The 18,283-nt window shown below is 39.4% G+C and overlaps 1 protein-coding gene across 2 annotated transcripts in view; it reads left to right on the top strand.

Moving 5' to 3' along the window:
* The window catches only part of LOC102224657 (calcium-dependent secretion activator 2), a 147,636-nt gene that overhangs the window by 53,117 nt on the left and 76,236 nt on the right, over nt 1-18,283 (top strand). For both annotated transcript variants that reach the window (XM_023347490.1, XM_023347483.1), the window contains exons 12-13: nt 1,589-1,725; nt 11,877-12,064. In XM_023347490.1, coding sequence (XP_023203258.1) covers nt 1,589-1,725; nt 11,877-12,064 — 325 coding nt within the window. The remainder of the gene's footprint in view (nt 1-1,588; nt 1,726-11,876; nt 12,065-18,283) is intronic.

The raw sequence follows: 18,283 nt of genomic DNA, 5'->3' as shown, positions 1-18,283 counted from the left end.
ATACATGGTTATTTTATTTGAAAGGTTAAATAATGGTTTGTTTCTGTATCTATATTAAAGTCTGCCCCCCCCCCAAATAAGCCAGTGCTCTTTGCACTTTTACAAACTAAAAGCTCCTTAAAATCCTAAATTTAAATAATTTTAAACCTTTTAATTTATCTATGCTGAAACCATTAAATGAAGTTTAACAGCATTGTCATTCTGAATAAACACTTGTTAAATTTGTATATCTGTGGTTTGTGGTAAAATGTTACCATTTACGGGGCCCCGAACGCCCCGTAAATGCCAAACTTAAACAACCCCAGATATGACATGAAAGCAGTGTATTATTTCCTTATTTCTCACAATTCTATGCTTTATTGGCCTTATCCCATAAAAACACATTGTAGTTTGCATGTGGAACATGCCTAAATGTTTAAAGGGCAGGGACCCTGATGTAAGAAACAATAGATTTCCCAAGTACAGACAGAAAATTAGATTATTTTGTGGTTTTTGTCATTCTGTGCATACCTGACAAGTCTCGCGTTTTAGCCGGGAAACTACAATTCTAAATTAGAATTAAACTTTTCTTTCTTTTCCTCAGGACATATGTTTTTACATTAATTAAAGATGTTAAATATTCATTTGATAGAGCCAAACTGTAAAACCCAGCAGTGCAAACTGTTCCTTCTACGAATTCGACATTTCTTTTACTCAAATGCAAAACCAAAGTCAAATTACATTTCAACTGAGTCCAATGAAAGGCTTACCGGTAGTCCTTATTTAATCTAAGTCCTTTGCCCATGAAATGCTGCTTTGGAGTCTGTGTTTGCCTTCCTCAGCTTTGTTGCAAAATCAACCAAATTGTTGGTGGTTTTCTTATATTGCCTGAGTTCAGGGTGCTGCTGATTGGTCCAGATTTCTTTCGCCTGCTGAGAAGTGCTGCAGAGTGGCGCACAAATGTGTGTTTTTATGCACCCACATCTGCATCCACGAGCAGATCTGCGCAACATTTGAGGGAAGAAGTTGGGGGATTTTGTACTGTTATTGACAGTAGAGAAAAATGTTTTGTATTACCTTTTGTGATTAAGTTACAAAAAGTAGTAGTAGTTATAATGGTTTCCTTATAGTGAAGAGTGTTTAATGTGCATTTCCTCACGTAGAGAGTAAAATGCATCCTGGGTTTGATGGGGGTAAGAAAGTTGGTATTAAAATAGTGAACAAAATCATCAGGAGTATAAAGAGTGTCAGGATTAGGTAAGTTAGAGATATCACAACCTGTGGAAATATGCTAATTACACAATAACACAAGTCTGGAAGTAGCTCCTGCCTCATTCTTGTCTAAGCTTAACTTATTCACAAAATTAGTATAGAACAATTCTACTGAAGCATCTGTGTGAAAGAGCAGGGCAAGCTTTAAACCTCTACCTAGAGGTCAAAGTTAACACCCAAGAACTACAAATAGTTTTGAAGCATCGTGTTTGAACTGAAACTGGGTTCTCTTTTGGGACAGTTTTCAGTTTAACTTTATTTAAAATGTAAAAACCTAAAGTACTATAGCTGTTAAAGTGAAGATGCTATTCGGACCTGTTTTGTGTTTGCTTTTCAGGTCTGGATCCCTGTCAGCGTCAGAGCATGGAGGATTTCATCTCTGCAGCTCCGGGTTGCTTTGACCATGCTGCTCTGTTCTCCGTTTTACAGAAACACACTCTGCAGCACCGCATGAACGACTCCTTCTCCTGCCTGGTATGTTATCTCAAACCTGTTCTTTAGGTTCCAATCCCTGGTCCTCAGGTACCCCGGCCCTGCATATTTTAGGTGTCTCCTTGCTTCCACACCTGACTACTGAACGGGTGACTAACAAGCTTCTGCAGGCCTTTGACTGCAGAGGAGGTCATGCAATCATTTGATTGAGGTGAGCTGGAACAGAGGCATCTAAAACTTGGGTTCCCTGCATGTTGGGAATCACTGCTCTTAATGACAATTGTGATATTAGAAGAGGCTCAAAATATTCCACAGAGGGCAGCTGTCAGTATCACTGGGTGACTGCAGGTGCAAAGTACACTAAATTAATGTCAAACACCACACTAAGTGATTTAGACAATTTACACGACCTGCTAAATACTCATATGAAGTAGAAAATAAATTATACCAATCTGACCTATGGACAAGGCATTTAAGTAACTGAAATTCTATTTGGACTTAAGCAGATGTGCTCAAATTTAAATTTTATAGCTAAATCATTTTGGACCTAAGAAGTGGACATTTTATGTGAAACAACCCAGATTACTGCAAATGGATAAAATTATTTTATTTACAAAACAAAACCAAAGTGTAAATAAAGCATGTGGTAGAATAAGGTTGGATGTAATATGAAACACAGGCAGGCCAGTGATGTATGTAAGTGATTCAGCTGGAAAAGCTTGCTTCAAGGTAAGTAAAAAAACAAACAAAACCCTTAAATCGTGTAAATTCAAATGCGTAGTGTCAGAACAAACATGCTCCACACATGTCCCTTGATCCCCTCATCTAACTGTCAGTTGCTTTAGTTGATGTCTGGTACAGTACTAATCATCCAAATACAAGCAAATTGGACTGTATTTATTTGTTTGGACTATATTTATTTGTTTGTTGAAGTTTAGCCTATTTTGTCAGTGAGCATATAGCCATTTACATTTACAGTAGCAGCATAATAAATTGTCACAGAGTTAATGTATTTCATTAATTCAGTTCATTAGTGACTTTCATAAATATCGTAAACATTAGATTTGTTCCACACAGAGGGATAATCAAATGAATGAAGGACTTCCTCAGTGTGCAGTAAAGCTCTCCAAAGTAATGCTAATGCCCTGATTTGACTCAAATGTGCTGAAGCAGACACATCTAAACGTTGCTGGAGTCCGGTGCGCTATACAGTGACTTAAGTTAAAATAGCCCCAGTAGCGACAAGATACAAGAAAAGTAAATACATTTTTTTTAACGATAACTAAATGGATATACAAGCATTGCCGTGGTTTCAAAGTGTATTTAAAGCAGGGTCTATATTAGATAATGAAGGATTAGAACATGTTGGCATTCTGTCAAAGCAGACATCATGAGATCACCAAGATGGGCTAAAATGTTTTTTCATTTTCAATTTATGTTTAAATTGCTTTCTTGGCCTTACAGCAATCAAACCCTTCCTGTTATTTCTGAGCAACCTTTTGCATGTTTCCACTCTATTTTTGATCATTTTTCATGGTGATGAGTTTGAAGCTTTTGGGGTTTAAAGTTCTCCTTACCACCCCCCTAAACTTTAGCCGTCTCCACAGAATCTCAATTGGAGATTGGTTTGGACTGGCCCAGTTTTTTGGACTGGTCCACTCCAAACCACTAATGCTATGTTTGCCTTTAGCCTAAATCTGCCAGGCTGTGAATAATTCTGAAATTAGTGGTAAATGTTTTCTTTTTGCAGGATTCAGACAGTAAACAGTTTCTGCAGCAGGGTTACTTTCATCATTTCACATGTGATCTTGTTATCACATTCCTATCCAGTTTTCATAGCTTTGAAAATAGGATTGGATACAAATCCATTTATAAATTAGAATGTCATTGAAACTTTTATTTATTTCGGTAACTCCATCACTCAGTGATGCATATCACGTAGATTAATTACACACAGGCTGTTTCAAGCCTTTTTTTCTTTTAGGATCACCTTCTTCTTCCAGCTAACCAAAACACAACATCAAAGATTTGAATATTACACCAGACCAATAAAAAAAAGAAAAACTAAATTTATATGACTAACTTAGTGTGTGCATGATGGCTAATTTAAACTTTCACTTAGTGATAACTAGTTCTGGTCATTTAAAATCATTTTTACATTTGCCATCCATTTCTTGTAAGAGCTTAATGCTGAAGGGGAAGAGAAGTTCCTGCTGAGGCTAAAACACATCAGAAAACATTTTGAAGACACATAAAAGCGTTCAGTCTCTGTCTCAGTGTGTGTGTGTGTGTGTGTGTGTGCTGGCTTGTTAAACCGTAGGGGGTCTCTCACACTGATTGAAGAGTTAAATGTTCTAATCAATACTTTCCAAATAGGAACACGGCCCAACTGCTGTGCCGGCTCACTGGAGACACAGGAAGGAGGGGGGGGAACTAATCCTAGAGAGAATACACTGAAGGCTTTTGTGTTGTGTGTAACTTAGCAGACCATGAACATCTCTGTTGGATATGAGCTATGCTCATATCCAACGTTATGTAAGGATTCTCCTGAAATTACCTCAGTGTTGCAAACACAAAGCTGAGATGTGTGTTTTTAGCTGGTCGGTCTGTTGTAATCCAGGGATGGTTGACTTTACATCTATTGCTAACCGCTGTCAGAAATTTTTAGATAAGCTGACTTTATTTTCTGTTTTCTATGTCATTTGAACAAATGAACTAAAATGTGGGGCAACGTTAAATCAGGGACTCTGACGCAGCCCCGTACTTTAGAGAAGAAACAGAGGAAGAATGCTGTCCTAGATTTACAGAAAACTTCTGTTTGAAAGATAGGACCGGTGTCATGAGATGCGGTTTTGAATGGTGAGGATGGAAGCGGAGGACCCAGCACGAAGTGCAATAAAGGTATTTAATGAAGAAGCGATTCACAAATTCCAGGCAGCACAGGCGAACAACGACTCTCACACTGGTAGCAACTGGCATAGACATCAGACTGATGACAATAGGCAAGGACCCAACAGGGAAACACAGACACAGGTGGGTATAGATACAAAAGGAAGATAATCAGGGGACACAGGGCACAACTGGGATCAATCAAGGGCAGACGAGACAACACAGGAACTAAATTGACACAGAAAAACCAAATCCTCACAACCAGTACCAGTTTAGTTCTGTACCTCAAATACCAACAAGTGACTTCAAACGGCTCAAAGGAATGCTGTGATTCACAGTGTCAAAAGCAGCCAGATTCTGCATGTTTAGATAGGAAGTAGGCTTGGCGATAAGTAGCAGCTTTTTCACTGATCCTGCGTAGAAAACATTCAAACTCCAAACGTCATGGCTGTACAAGCCACCTTTTGTACAAGCTCAAAAGGTGCTTCTACTCAATACTGAGCAAAGGGTCTGAATACTTATGACCATGTAATATTTATAAATATAAATATTTTTATAAATATGTAACATTTTAGAGGGCTGAGAATGCTTTCTGTAGCCACTGTAAATTGCTCATAGATTTTTGAGCAACTTTAGCTGAAGTATGTGTGATCTGATCTTCAACAAACTGAATTTTTCAATTTCTGTTTGTTTGGATCTCTATTAGCCATGTCAATGGTGAAAATGGTTGCTCTTCTTGGGGCCCACATCATAAAAAAGTCATTTATTTCAAAAGCAGTTACACACACTTAATATAACATATTAATTCATAAATATACATTTAAAACACCTTATATGTTAAAATGATTAAACAGGACTATTTATTACTGCTTCAAGCAGATGAAGGAAGGGAGTTCCATATTTTCATTCCTCTACAAATATCAGTGTTTTCTTCAATATTCCTTCCATGGTGAAAAAGTACAATCTTTAAAAAGCATGCCATGTATTAAAGTAAAGTTTGGCTTATTAAAGGATGATTATAAAAAAAAAACATTTGGTACCGTAGATACTACAATATATTTATATATTTTTTTTTTAAAAAAAAGCATAAACCAAGAACTCATTGTCTATCTCAATCATTTCTATGAATGTTAAAGCTTTGCCTCTGTTGATGAGAACACAGCATGCATAACAGTCTGGGTTAATACTGCTTTTAGGAGGTTCATTTGGAATCCTGTAAAGAGTATGTGTTGCAGGTATGTTCAAGCTCTGTAAGAGCCTGTTAGTTCTTAAAAAAACTGTTGACAAAGGTTTCCTCTGAACACTAACTTTGATGCTGAAGGAGTCATGCTGGCTTGTCTTGCATTTCAAGTCAACGAGATGTTCAGCAGAGTGACATCTGGGCCTCTTTGGTTTGTCTGCCTACCTCACCAGGACTCCTTCCAGCACTGCAATTAGACCGCTCCATTCACACTGTCCAGCCAGCTCTTCATTGCTCAGCCTTTTGTGAACACCGCAGGGTTTTTTGTTCCAACTTGAGCCTCTTTTCACTGAGCACTCTTAGAAAAGGCCTGGGCCTAGGCGTGGGAGACATCTGTTGAGAAGTGCCTTGGATTCATGTCACAGACCAGGTCATATTTTATTGAAAATGAGCTGAACCCAACGACAACAATGGTAATTAGGCAGAAGTTTGGGATGTCGCTGGAGTCCACAGTGCTGCCAGAAGCAGCAGCGTGGCTCCTACTGAGGGGGAAGAGGTTAAATCTGGCCAGTGAAGGTGCTGTGAGCTTGAGCCCAGACAGATCCAGTCCAAACCTAGAGTCATGTCTCTACATCTTGTTGCTCTCTACACTCTTTAGGCTTAACTGGACGACCAGAATGGAGCTGTTCACAAAATCAGGATCTTTTTTTAGATAAAACGCAGCATGTACAGACTCTTCAGATCGATGCAGGTCTCTCAAATTCATTTGGTCTTGAACTGAATTTAGTTTAAAAACATCTTGAGAGTAAAAAGAAATAAAACTGTGAGTGTTTGCAGAAGCTGACTTTGACCATTAGTAGCATGCTGCTGTCCCATTGCTCTGCCCTTCTTAGCCCTCTGGCTGCTGAAGCACAATGAGATTGATTGTTGAGAGTGATCATTGAAGTGGACAGCATCTGAAGAGCAATATTTACTCTAATTTGCAAGAATCTGACCTATTTAGCCTCCTGTCAACCTATAAATTTACAGCCTCAGCTCATATCCTGTCCCAGACTATTGCTTAGCTTCTGAGAGACCAGGACACAGGTGTCCTGCAGTTTTAGTATGCTGAAGCAGAAATCTACCTTCTTATTTTTGTCTTAACAGATCCTGAAATAATTAGCCAAGTCTATGCGTCCACATGATTCAAGCCCCCGTTTTGTTTGAATCTCAAGCCCATTTCAGTGATTTAGGTAAATGTCTGCTCATCAGAGGACTGCTGAAGTTCTGACGGATGGCTCCAGTCACATTCAGCCACATTAAGTGTGTGTAACTGATTCATCTAGTGTGCTTTGATAAACAACCTGCACCTTGTTTCTATTTGACTTGCACTTTACTAGTAGTAGCATTCAGTTTTATACACCTTGAACTCCCATGTTGTCACATTGCAACCATCAATGTATTTAGTAGGGATATTGTGTGAAAAGCTAACACAAAGCAATTTGTAATAGTGAAAGAAAAGTCTACAAGGTTTAGTGTTTTATTATTTATAATAAAAGTGTCTTAAGTGAGGCGTATTTTTGTATTCAGCCCACTTGAGTCAATACTATGTAGAACCACCTGCTACTGGCTGTTTAGCAGCAGGTTGCTAGTTTGTCTCTACCAGCTTTGTAGAGCTATAGATCCCCATTATTGCTCAATATTCACTGGAAAATAGTTTGTCAGTCGGACTGCATGGAGAACATCTGAAAATGTTTTAACTCAGTTTGTTTATGTAGCACCATTTCAAATGCTGCCTCAAGGCACTTTACAAAAAATCCCAAAACAATTTAATCCAGTCACAGATAATTTACAATTGATGCTAGTTTTCAAACAGTAGATTCAAAGTAACTTAAACATTTCTAAGGAAACCCAGCAGAGCATCAAGTCATTGACTTGCAGCATTCACTACTCCTTGACCAGCAAAGAGTGACAGTCACTCATGTTGTGTCATTGACTTTACATCAATCCCTCATACTGAGCAGGCATGTAGCGACAATGGAAGAAACCTCCAGCAGAACCAGAGCCTGGATCAGTAGAAGTGACCATGTGGCACAACTGACTGGGAGTTTGAGAAGATAGAGCAAAATGTACAAGAAGGAACAGGTAAACTGATGTAGGATTACTTTTGATGTTCATCAAAATGAAAAGATAATAGCAGGAGCGAGAGAACAATTAGTTGATGGCAGTGTTGTGTCAGCTCATGGCTTCATCCAGGAAGAAATCGTGCTGCCAATCCAGGTGGATGTCCGAGTCCTACTAGGTCTCCAGCTGCTCCGCCCTGTCAGTCCACCATGTATAACCAAGAGTCTAAATCTGTGTGACGCAAATGTTCAAAACCTCAGAGCGTCTGGAGACATTCCATTACTCATATAAGACTGGGCTTTCAATAAAAATGCAAGTCCAAAATTTTATTGTCACTTGCTTGTTTGGACTTTCTGTGGGCGGAGCCTGTGGCTTTAAAAACAGGGCTCTGCTCCACATGGAGGCAGTCTGTGGCTAGACTCCTGAGAAGTCACACTGAAGGTGATGGACTCTGACAATGAAGGTATTGCTGTTTGTCTGATTTTAACCTGCCTTGGATGTCCTTTGTACATATTCTGCACCTGCCATCTTTGTTCACCTGAAGAAAATCTTAATAAATTTCACTAAAGTGATCTCCGTCATTTATGTTTGACCAAGTCATAATAGAACCCCGTCACAATGACAGACAACAATGAAGTCTAGCCCAGCAACTGCAACATAGGAATTTGATTGTGAAACATATTTTAAAATCATGTTAGTTCTTTAAATGTAAAATTATTACATTTCTTTATAACATATGACTACATTTAAAATTGTGGTTGTGACAGGATAAAAGATGAATAAAAGACCTTTAAGAGGTATAAATTCTACAGTGGCGTTTTTTGACTCCACACTTGTACTGCAGCTCAGTTTAAAGCTGCTGTGAAGGTGGAACCCAGATCCCAGCGTACAGCTTCTGCTTAGAAACCAGTCACAACTGGATGCTGTCGTTCTGAGTTCATAAACAAAATATTTCGTCTCGTTATATTTATTAATAATGATTGCTTATTAATGAGTGATTTCCAGAGTGAGAGTGATGAGCTGTGATCCAGCTGGCAGGCTTCCCAACTGCTGATGTCTGGATCCTTCAGAGGAGGCCGGAACCCCAAAACTGCTCCGTTTTTTCTATCAGCGGAAGTTTGTTTCAGATTGAGCACTAAAACCGAATTATGAAAAGCATTAGCATGGACCTGATTGTATCTTTATAGAAGTGGACCATGGTTAAACTTCTGAAATAAGATACATGTTTGAGAACACAACCGAGCCAAAGGATCTATTGTGGCCGTGATGGAGAGCAGCTTCTGGAGCTTCAGGTCTCATGCTTTTGGTTAGATTGTGATCTCTGACCGGTTGCTCTCCGGATGTCCACTCAGGTTTATTCTTCCATTTGCTTTCACTTCTGGTTCCATTCTGGTAAATTATTAAATGGCTCTGTTCCAAACTATTACCAGAGTCAACATAATCTACAGGGACAGCATTGTTTTCTTTTTTTTTAAATTTATTTTTACTCTTGCATTAATTCCCAGAGTTGTGACTTGTTAACTGAGACAATATTTTGGTTCAGTGATAATGAGAGAAATGATCTGAAATGATCTTTGAGTCACAAACCAAAAAAAAAAAAAAAAAAAAAAAAGAATGGATAAAAGGAAACAGGCAAAGGTGTTTGTAGCTTCAGAGCTGCCATTGCTTGGACTGATCTTGGGTTGAGCCGTCCCTCTGAGGGGGGCGGCAGACGCTGTTGCTCTGACACAGAGACGCACAGCCACGGCTGATGGAAGCCTAACGAGGCAGTCTGCTTGTTAGCTGCTAATTGAGCGGTCAGAGCCAATACTGGAGTGCGCCATCTGTTTGTCACAGAGGAACATCTTGTCGCTTCACGCCCATCAGTGAGCCCCCTTCTCTCTCTGTGGTGTGATATTAATAGCTCGTGCCCACAGAGAAAAATCAAGAAAGAAACTTAAGTAAAGTGATGAAGGGAGGAGGGTCAATGAAAGGTCTGCAGACGAGGATTCTGACACATTTAAACCCACTAGGAAGCAGTCTGCCAATGAGACCATAAATATATTTTCTAAAAATAACTTTTTTCAAATTTTTGTCATTTTCGTAACTTTTATTTTCAATTTACTTGACGGTAATGTTGTAAAGCTGTTTTTGTATTTCTGAACATTTTCCTTGCTATGCCAGTGTTCTGCAGCCTACTGCACTTCCTTCTCTTCTTGTGCAGATTGCTCTTTTATATAAAAGGTGTTTTAATGTGTAACATAGCAAAAGAACACTGATCTTCATTTCAGTGTCACTCCTTGCCAAGGCTTTGGGTGGTCAGTTCAGAGAGACTTGACAGATCCCAGGACCCTGGTCTCTGCCAACACCAGAACTGTTTTTGTCAGTTTGGTGAATTGGTTGTGAAAAATCAGGGTAGTTGTGGTTAGTCTGAATGGAAACATGACAAAAGCTGCTCAGCAATTATAAGACCGGTTTGTTGGCTCTAATTCCAAATAAGGCCTGTCTATTGATGATTGAGTAGGAAGAAAGTCATTTTCAGCAAGTTATTTTATTATAAAGTATAAATAAATATGTATTTTTTGAATGACCTCCCCTCTATTGTCTCCTGGGAGACAATCAGAGCCCAACTTGTTCCAACAGTAAATGTAAATCTACCAGATATGTGAATGATTCTGTGCAGACATACTCAGCACAGTTAGCTGGGACCAGCAGAACATGGACAGGCGTGTGCAGGTGTGTGTTCTCAGCATCTGCAGACCAAGCAGATTCCCTGCCAAGTTTCCCAGGAAGGATTTATCAGCCAAAAGAAGAACATGTATGAAAACCAACTGACAATATGAATATAGCTTTAGCTTTCAGGATGTGTCTTAATATTGCGATGTCTGGTTGAGTTTTGGTCTTCAGAGGGAACCAACTGTTCTGAAGGTGAAACAGTTTCTCTGCTGCTCATCTTCCTTCCTGGGTCACCGGTCGCTTGGCACTGAGCCACGGCTGTCAGCCAGAGGGAGCTCACTGTGTGTGTGGGTGTGTGTGTGTGTATGTGGAACCAGCCTAGTGGAGGTGCTAATTTGTTAATGTTTTTCAGTGCAGAATCTTAATTAGTGTAGTAAGCTTCATGCCTAATTTAGTGATTACACACCAGATAAATGAACTAATGTAAATCTCAGGATCTTCAAATTGTTCCACACCTTTCAGCCTTTCCTTACATATTCTTCATAAACCTGTAGAGAGGTAATAACTTTTACATCAACCTGTTGTTTCATAATCTAAGAGTTTTTTTCGTGTCTACAGTCCATATACTAATTGACTCTGTCCACTAGTCCATTAGTACATAGGCAGAGTCAACTTTTTTCTCATTTTGGTTATGTATAATACATTTTAAATGATACAATTCAGATCAAGTGCAGACTTTCAGCTTTAACTCAGTAGGTTGAACTAAAACTTGCATACAAATGTGAGGAACTAAATGTTTTTATAACACAATCACTTCATCTCAGGGCGTCAAACGTTTTCTCTCCAACAAGCTTATAGGACAAGTCCTGCAAATCCTCCATTACATGGTTTTCAAAAAGAGGCTATACTATTGGAGTTCAATTGATCAGTGTAAGCCCCGCCCCTTGGCTTTGATCTCTGGGTTTGATGGATAAAATTACTTCATGGTGATGCTTCAGGAGCAGGAACAATGAATCTACATTTATGTAATTATCTGCATAAACTTGTTTAAGTTTGCATTTTAATAATTTAATGAGATATTTTATGCATTGTTTGTTAAATTAATTAAACAGTTATTTATTTATTTGCATATTTAATCAAAAATTTAAGGATGTATTTATTTAATTTTGTCTTTTAACTCTGTACTTTATTTCCTCATATATTGTGCAGTCTGTTAGTTGAACCCACTGAATCAAAGCTGAAGGTCTGCACTTCAACTGCATCTGAGTTGTTTCATTTAAAATCCATTGTGGTAATATACAGAACTCTGTCCAAATATTTCTGGTAGTGCATGGAGCAGCAGGTTAATTGTCATGCTTGTCCTCAGGGCTGGTTCAGTCCCGGCCAGGTGTTTGTCCTGGATGAGTACTGCGCTCGGTACGGGGTTCGAGGCTGCCACCGCCACCTGAGCTACCTGAAGGATCTCATGGACTACGCCGAGAACAGCGTGCTGGTTGACCCCATGCTGCTACATTACAGCTATGCTTTCTGTGCCTCACATATCCATGGAAACAGGTACCCAAGCATTATCATGACAGAATAACTTTGGTCAAGGTGTCGTCTACCACATCAGACACAAACGTTTGATTCCCAGTTACCCCAAGTGTGTGAGACTTCCTGCTACTGTCCTAATTTTTTCAGTTGTTGGCCATAGTTTTGGACGGCCCTGTTCTACTTTGAGTTGGTTAAGAAAAAAAAACTGAGCAAGTAATGATTATATGTGAGGTTCTTCAAAGCTCCACTATTTGGCCATTTTTGTTTTTCCCAACATTTCACTTCTATCTAATGGGTGTGAGAAAATCATTGTGGTTAGTTAAGTACAAGTTCATTATTCATACTGAGGACTGTTTGCATGAGGTCAGTTACTACTGATGGTAACATCTTTGTACAAAAGGAAAAGTGCTGAGTTCACTGTACACAACATTAACACCACAACTTGGACTGCAATATATATTAGCTAATTATAAGTGCCATTCCTTCAGGCTCTTCATGCTGCTAACATTGTCACTAATGTTGGTTGAAATGTTTTATGGAAGCATTAGGATATTACAGTTGAATTGTTTCCTTACCAAAAGAGCAGATCTATTCTCATATATCCAGAATTTGGTAGATACTAGTTACATATACTCAATTACATTTACTTGAGTAACGTTTTAGAAAAATGTACTTTTGCTATGCTGCACGTTTTACTTTTACTTGAGTAATTTTATCTAGTCTTACATGAGTAAAATTTCTGGATTTTCTACCCACTCAATGAAGAACAAACAGGTTTTAACCAAATATTCACTACACACAGACACACACCTGCAGTTTTTGTTACAGTTTCATAAGTTTTATGTTGAAAGAAACTGATTTGGAAAAAAATTATTTTGCCTGACTGTTATTTTTTTGTTATAAGAATTATTGTCCTTTTTGTCCTTAACATACAAAATTTCCACTTTACTTTATATTTTGGTCTGTCTGATTATGTAAATTGTACATATTGAATGATTGATCATTTGATCAGTTCCTCAGCATTTGAGTAGACTTTTTTACCAAATACTTTTTTCTTTTACTTGAGTAAAAATATATTGAAGTAGTGCTACTCTTACTTGAGTATAATTTTTGGGTTCTCTGCCCACCACTGCATATATGATGAGTTTTTTATTTTGGATCATCTGCCTTCTCTGATCTGTGTTTATGTTCAACACATAATAAAAATACATAATAAGATTTTAGGACTTTTTTAGTTGTATGTTTGCTTATCAGAAAGTCATAGTGTCACCATGACATTTATCAACTTTATCATATATTTATTGTTGTCCTATAACATGCAGCCTTATTGCGCAATTAAAATACAAAGGCGCTATATGGAGGTTTTATAATAGCACGTTTCCATCCATGTGAAGGAAGTTTGGGTAACACATTGAAAACCTGCATAATGAAGATAATACAACATATAGTTTTGAACTGGTCTGAAATCAAGTTAAGTAGCTAAGATTATACTAATCAAGACCTTATTTAAGTCTAAAACTTAAAAAAAATCCTTGTTGTGAATTGGACTACAAGTCTGTGTTCAAATTAAAGTCCCCACAATTCTGATGCCATGTATAGTTTGCATTCAAAACTATGATGTCATTTCACCAAATGCTCACAGGAACTTTTTTGGTTCACCAATAAAGTGAATTAGGTCCCGTTAACATGGAGCGGGTTTTCAGTGAAACCGAAACCTCTTAGTTGAGATCCAGCCTCTCTTTTACACTGAAGGTCTCAGAGTGGATCTTTTCTGTATGAAACATCTCTGGCAGAGGTGCGATGTACAGATGTGAAAGCACACATCTACAGGACTCATGGCTGCAGAGTTTGCTCTACGCATGCATGGGCAGAAAACAACAAAACCATGCATTGTGCTGTGAGCTGTTGACTCGTTCAGTTTGACTTATCCTCTCATACAGATTATCCGTGTGTCATAGAGATGACCTTTGAGGTTAATACAGATACCACAGTGACTTGTGAGGTCAAAGTGATTTGATGACATACTAAAACCACAGTGCCATCTAGTGCCCTGGCATGACAACTACAGGTGTCTTGGCGGTCGTCTAAACAGTGATTCTCTGTCTAAACGTTGATCTACTCTCCAATCAACATCCAAAAATACAATCTTTTTACAGCCAGCTTATGAGCACAGCCTGACTTTAGACTTCTGTTTATATGATGGCAAAATGCAATATAAATTGCAGTAATGAATAAAATCAGTTCTTAGAAGAACTTTACTTTTAGAAAATGCATGGTAGCTCTGAAATGAACAAAGCGCCCAGTACAAAGTTACAGTGGTTGCTTTTCACATTGTTTAACATCATTTCTTCTGCTTGAATCTCCTCTTCACTTCCTGCCCCCCTCTGCTCTTAACAAGCAGGTAATTACTGATATATGTGCTTTCTCTCTTTGTTGACTCATTTAGTCAATTAGAAAGTGTAATGATTAGCTTCTTCAGTTAATCATTAGATATTACCCGACGCGGGGCGGGAGGGATTACTGGAACTGGCTTTTTGTCAGTTGGAGCTCTAATTTGAATAAATGTTCATTCAGGACTCGCCTGAGTGGGTGTAGAAGGGGGGCACAGAGATTTTGGATTGCTGGCAGGCGTAATGGTGACAAGGAAAAAGAATTAATTGTAGAAATGCAAAACTCCCTGGAGGGTTCTTTTGAGAGGAGAAACAGAATGAACCACTGAAGAAAACTTGTCAAATGCATTTAGGCAATATTATACTATACTTGTGTGTAATTCTCTGTTTGGTTCCAAAACTTAGTAGCCGTCATGATTAATTGTTAATCATTTCAATTAGCTTTGTAGTAAGTAATATTCACATAAGTGTAGATACAAAAACCTTTTTACAGTTCTAATAGTGACCACAATGCAGCTCGCTGGTTCTGCTGTTAGGAGAAATTTAGTCTCTTTTACGAAGTCAGGTTATATTTTGTGAGTAGATTAGAGTTATAGCTACCGATACACTGATGCCCCTAACAGTTATTTAAATGACCAAAATTTAGCTCAATTTTCATTGGTCAGTTTACTAACCAGTAGTTGATTGGGTTGAAAATCCAGATGGTGCTAAACGTTCTCCCTAATGTATCAGGACACATGTAGAAACTGGGACTAGTGGGACATTTTCTGTTCAACTACCGCAATTTCCATACTATAAGCCGCTCCTTTTTCAGACACTTTGAAGACTGCGGTGCGGCGAATATTTAACTTTTTACCAAGAAAAGGTGGGCTGCTGTGTGACGAAGAGATAGATCAATGTGTTACTGAGAGCGACAACCATAGAGAGACTGAGGTGTGTGTGTGTGTGTGTGTGTGAGAGCAGGGATGCACAAAAACACTGACTGCATCTGACTCACACAAACACAACCACATCCCCAGATCGCCTCATCCTGGTGGCGCACAAAGCCAGAACAATGCGTTCGACCCACACAAATACAGGCCGCATGCATGCCGTGCACATGGCCCACAGAACCCGCAATGTGGCTCCTGACACTCAGTTCTTCACCCACATAAACAGCAAATCTGACCCACATAAAGCCCAACACACACATTGCTATGGCCTATTTGTTACAAATTCCTCTAAATAGTAAAAAAGGAAAACAAAGCCTTCCTGTGAGAAGTGAATTCTTTCCTGCCGGTACCGTGGCCCAGGTCCTGAGTCCAGAGGAGGACGAGGTGAAACGGCAACATTTGTTTCATGGCTACTGTTTGTAGCAAAAGTTTCAACAAGATCTAGTAGAACAGAATACCAATCAGTGAGTCTGCTGGGAGGAAGGATCTGCTTTAAAGCTCCTGCCTTCATTAAGGATGCAGCAACATGGAACTGAGAGAGCTCTGCAGGTCAGCAGCAGCTTCATGGAGGGACACGCATCCATCAGACACTGTCCATCAGCATGAAGGGACACGCATCCATCAGACACTGTCCATCAGCATGAAGGGACACACTGTTCATCAGACACAGCAGAGTGGGGTCATCAAGTTGATTTGTATAGCATATTTCAGCATCTAGGCAGTTCAAAGTGTTTTACATGATAAAAACAAAAGTCAACAATTGAAATATTAAATTTTTCCAAGTGGCATCGTTACACATCAGAATGTTGATTAATGTTTCATTTATTATGGTTCAAAAGCAACCCAGGTGGATTTTTAGTCTAGATTTAAAGAATATTAGTGTTTCAACTGATTTGCAATTTTCTGGAAGTTTGTTCCAGATTTGTGGTGCATAGAAGCTGAATGCTGCTTCTCCATGTTTGTTTCTGGGTCTGGGGATGCAGAGCAGAACCAGAACCAGAAAACCTGGGAGGTCTGGAAGGTTTATCTAACAACGACAGAGCTTTAATGCATTGTGGTGCTAAGCTGTCCAGTTATTTATAAACTAACAACAGCATTTTAAAGTCTATTTTCTCAGTTGAAGGACTTTAGAACTGGGTGGAGTTCTCTTTCTTCCTGGTTTGAGTCAGAACACTAGCAGCAGTGTTTTGGATCAGCTGCAGCTGGAGGGTTGATTTTTTTAGGCGGTTCTGTGAAGACACTGTTGCAGAAATCAATGAGACTGAAGATAAACACATTCCCAAAGAAGTTCCAGGAATGATCAGGGTGGCAGATATGTTGTTTTTTCCTCAAAGTTAGTGGGTGTGGCTTATATTCAGGTGCGCTCAATAATCCAGTAACTAGACTAAGACAACATACAGTACTTTAACATACTTACATTTAACTTTTACACCACAGACTGTTGCTCAATAAGCTGCTTCCAAAGATGAAAATAAAAATGAAAACTATACCAGTTTGTCTGATCACCTTTTTCTGTGATCATTTTTCTTTTTATTACAGTTTTATTTTACAGTTTGCAAAACTGGAAAAGTAGTTCGAAAGCAAGTCACTAAGTTACTGATTCTTTTAAATCCTGTTTTACGAACAAATCAAAAAGACAAAAACCTTCCTGTCATGATCTGTCATGGCCTTTCTGTAGGCCTTCTGCTTAATGTTGTTGTCCTCATTAAGCAAAAGGTCATAACACATTTGTGTTTGCACTGCATTTTGTTCCTTTATTTATGGATTTATGCATAAACCAGCTGTATCAGCTACTTACTAGTCTTTTTTTTATTTAACTCGTTTTTACTGTTTTTGCTCTTTGCTCATCATTAGGGTCTGTTAGACACAACTGTCATGCTTCTTGGTTGTCTGAAGGGAGATTCCACTGATAACTATTAGTTTATTAAAGGCTGTTATTTGAAAGCATGAAGAGTTTGGAGCTGATCAGCTAAATGTGAGTGAGCGTGCTGCAGGGTAGAGGTTTGAGGAGGTGGCTGCATTTGAACTGAAGCCAGGGTTAAAGGAGCGTTACGGGAGCCAGGAGAAGCTGCTCTCCTCCCTCTCACATGTCAAGTCAGATCTTCTGTTTTCTGGACCGTCCACAGCACACAGACACAGGATGTGACAGGGGTTTAACCTCCCCCAGCCCTGCACACATCAACTCGCTGCATCCACAGAGGTGATTGGGAGGAGGAAAGTGACGCATAAGATCACCTGCCACTCAGCATCTCCTCCGTTCTGCACCTCTTAAGGTGAAGTGGCATCCACACCCAGCACTGTGCCACAGCGCACGCCGAGCCTCGCTGCTGACGGCTCCAATCAGCTGCCATCTGCAACAAACAGCCAAAGGGCTTGATGGAACCCGCAGGAGGATACGGTTCTTATCATTTACACTCCAGCACCAACCAATGTAAACACACCAACAGAAGTCTGCGTAGACACTGACTGTCAGGCTGACAGCCCCCCCACCCAGAGTCCCCTGAGCTGCTTGCTGACAGCAGCCTCGCCTACAACATGATCGCTTCATTTAGCAGCAACAATGTGTCTGATCCTCAACAAGCTGTCGCTCCCCGCTCTGCTGTGAGAGCTAACAAACCAAACATTGCGCTGTGCCGTGTTTCTCTGAGCTCCGGCCGCTCTGCCTCTGGCTTTCTGCCAGCCGGCTCCCTCAGCTATTTATTTTCCGATGTAATTCGATTGCTGGGAGGTGAAGGCTGCTTCTCATTTGGGGCACAAATTGAGTTTCGTGTATTATTTTGAAAGCTCTTGATGAGCTCATTTTTTTCATGGAAAAGTGTTCGTCTTCCAACCAATTGTTTGGAGTAACCACCGTCACACCTTGATGAGGAGAGTTCTCTAAGCTTTTGTTTTCATTCTTTCTTTGTCTGGGTTTCCAT

The sequence above is a fragment of the Xiphophorus maculatus genome, chromosome 2 (assembly GCF_002775205.1).
Source record: "Xiphophorus maculatus strain JP 163 A chromosome 2, X_maculatus-5.0-male, whole genome shotgun sequence".
Lineage (NCBI taxonomy): Eukaryota > Metazoa > Chordata > Actinopteri > Cyprinodontiformes > Poeciliidae > Xiphophorus > Xiphophorus maculatus.
This window is presented reverse-complemented; position numbering and strand designations above follow the sequence as displayed.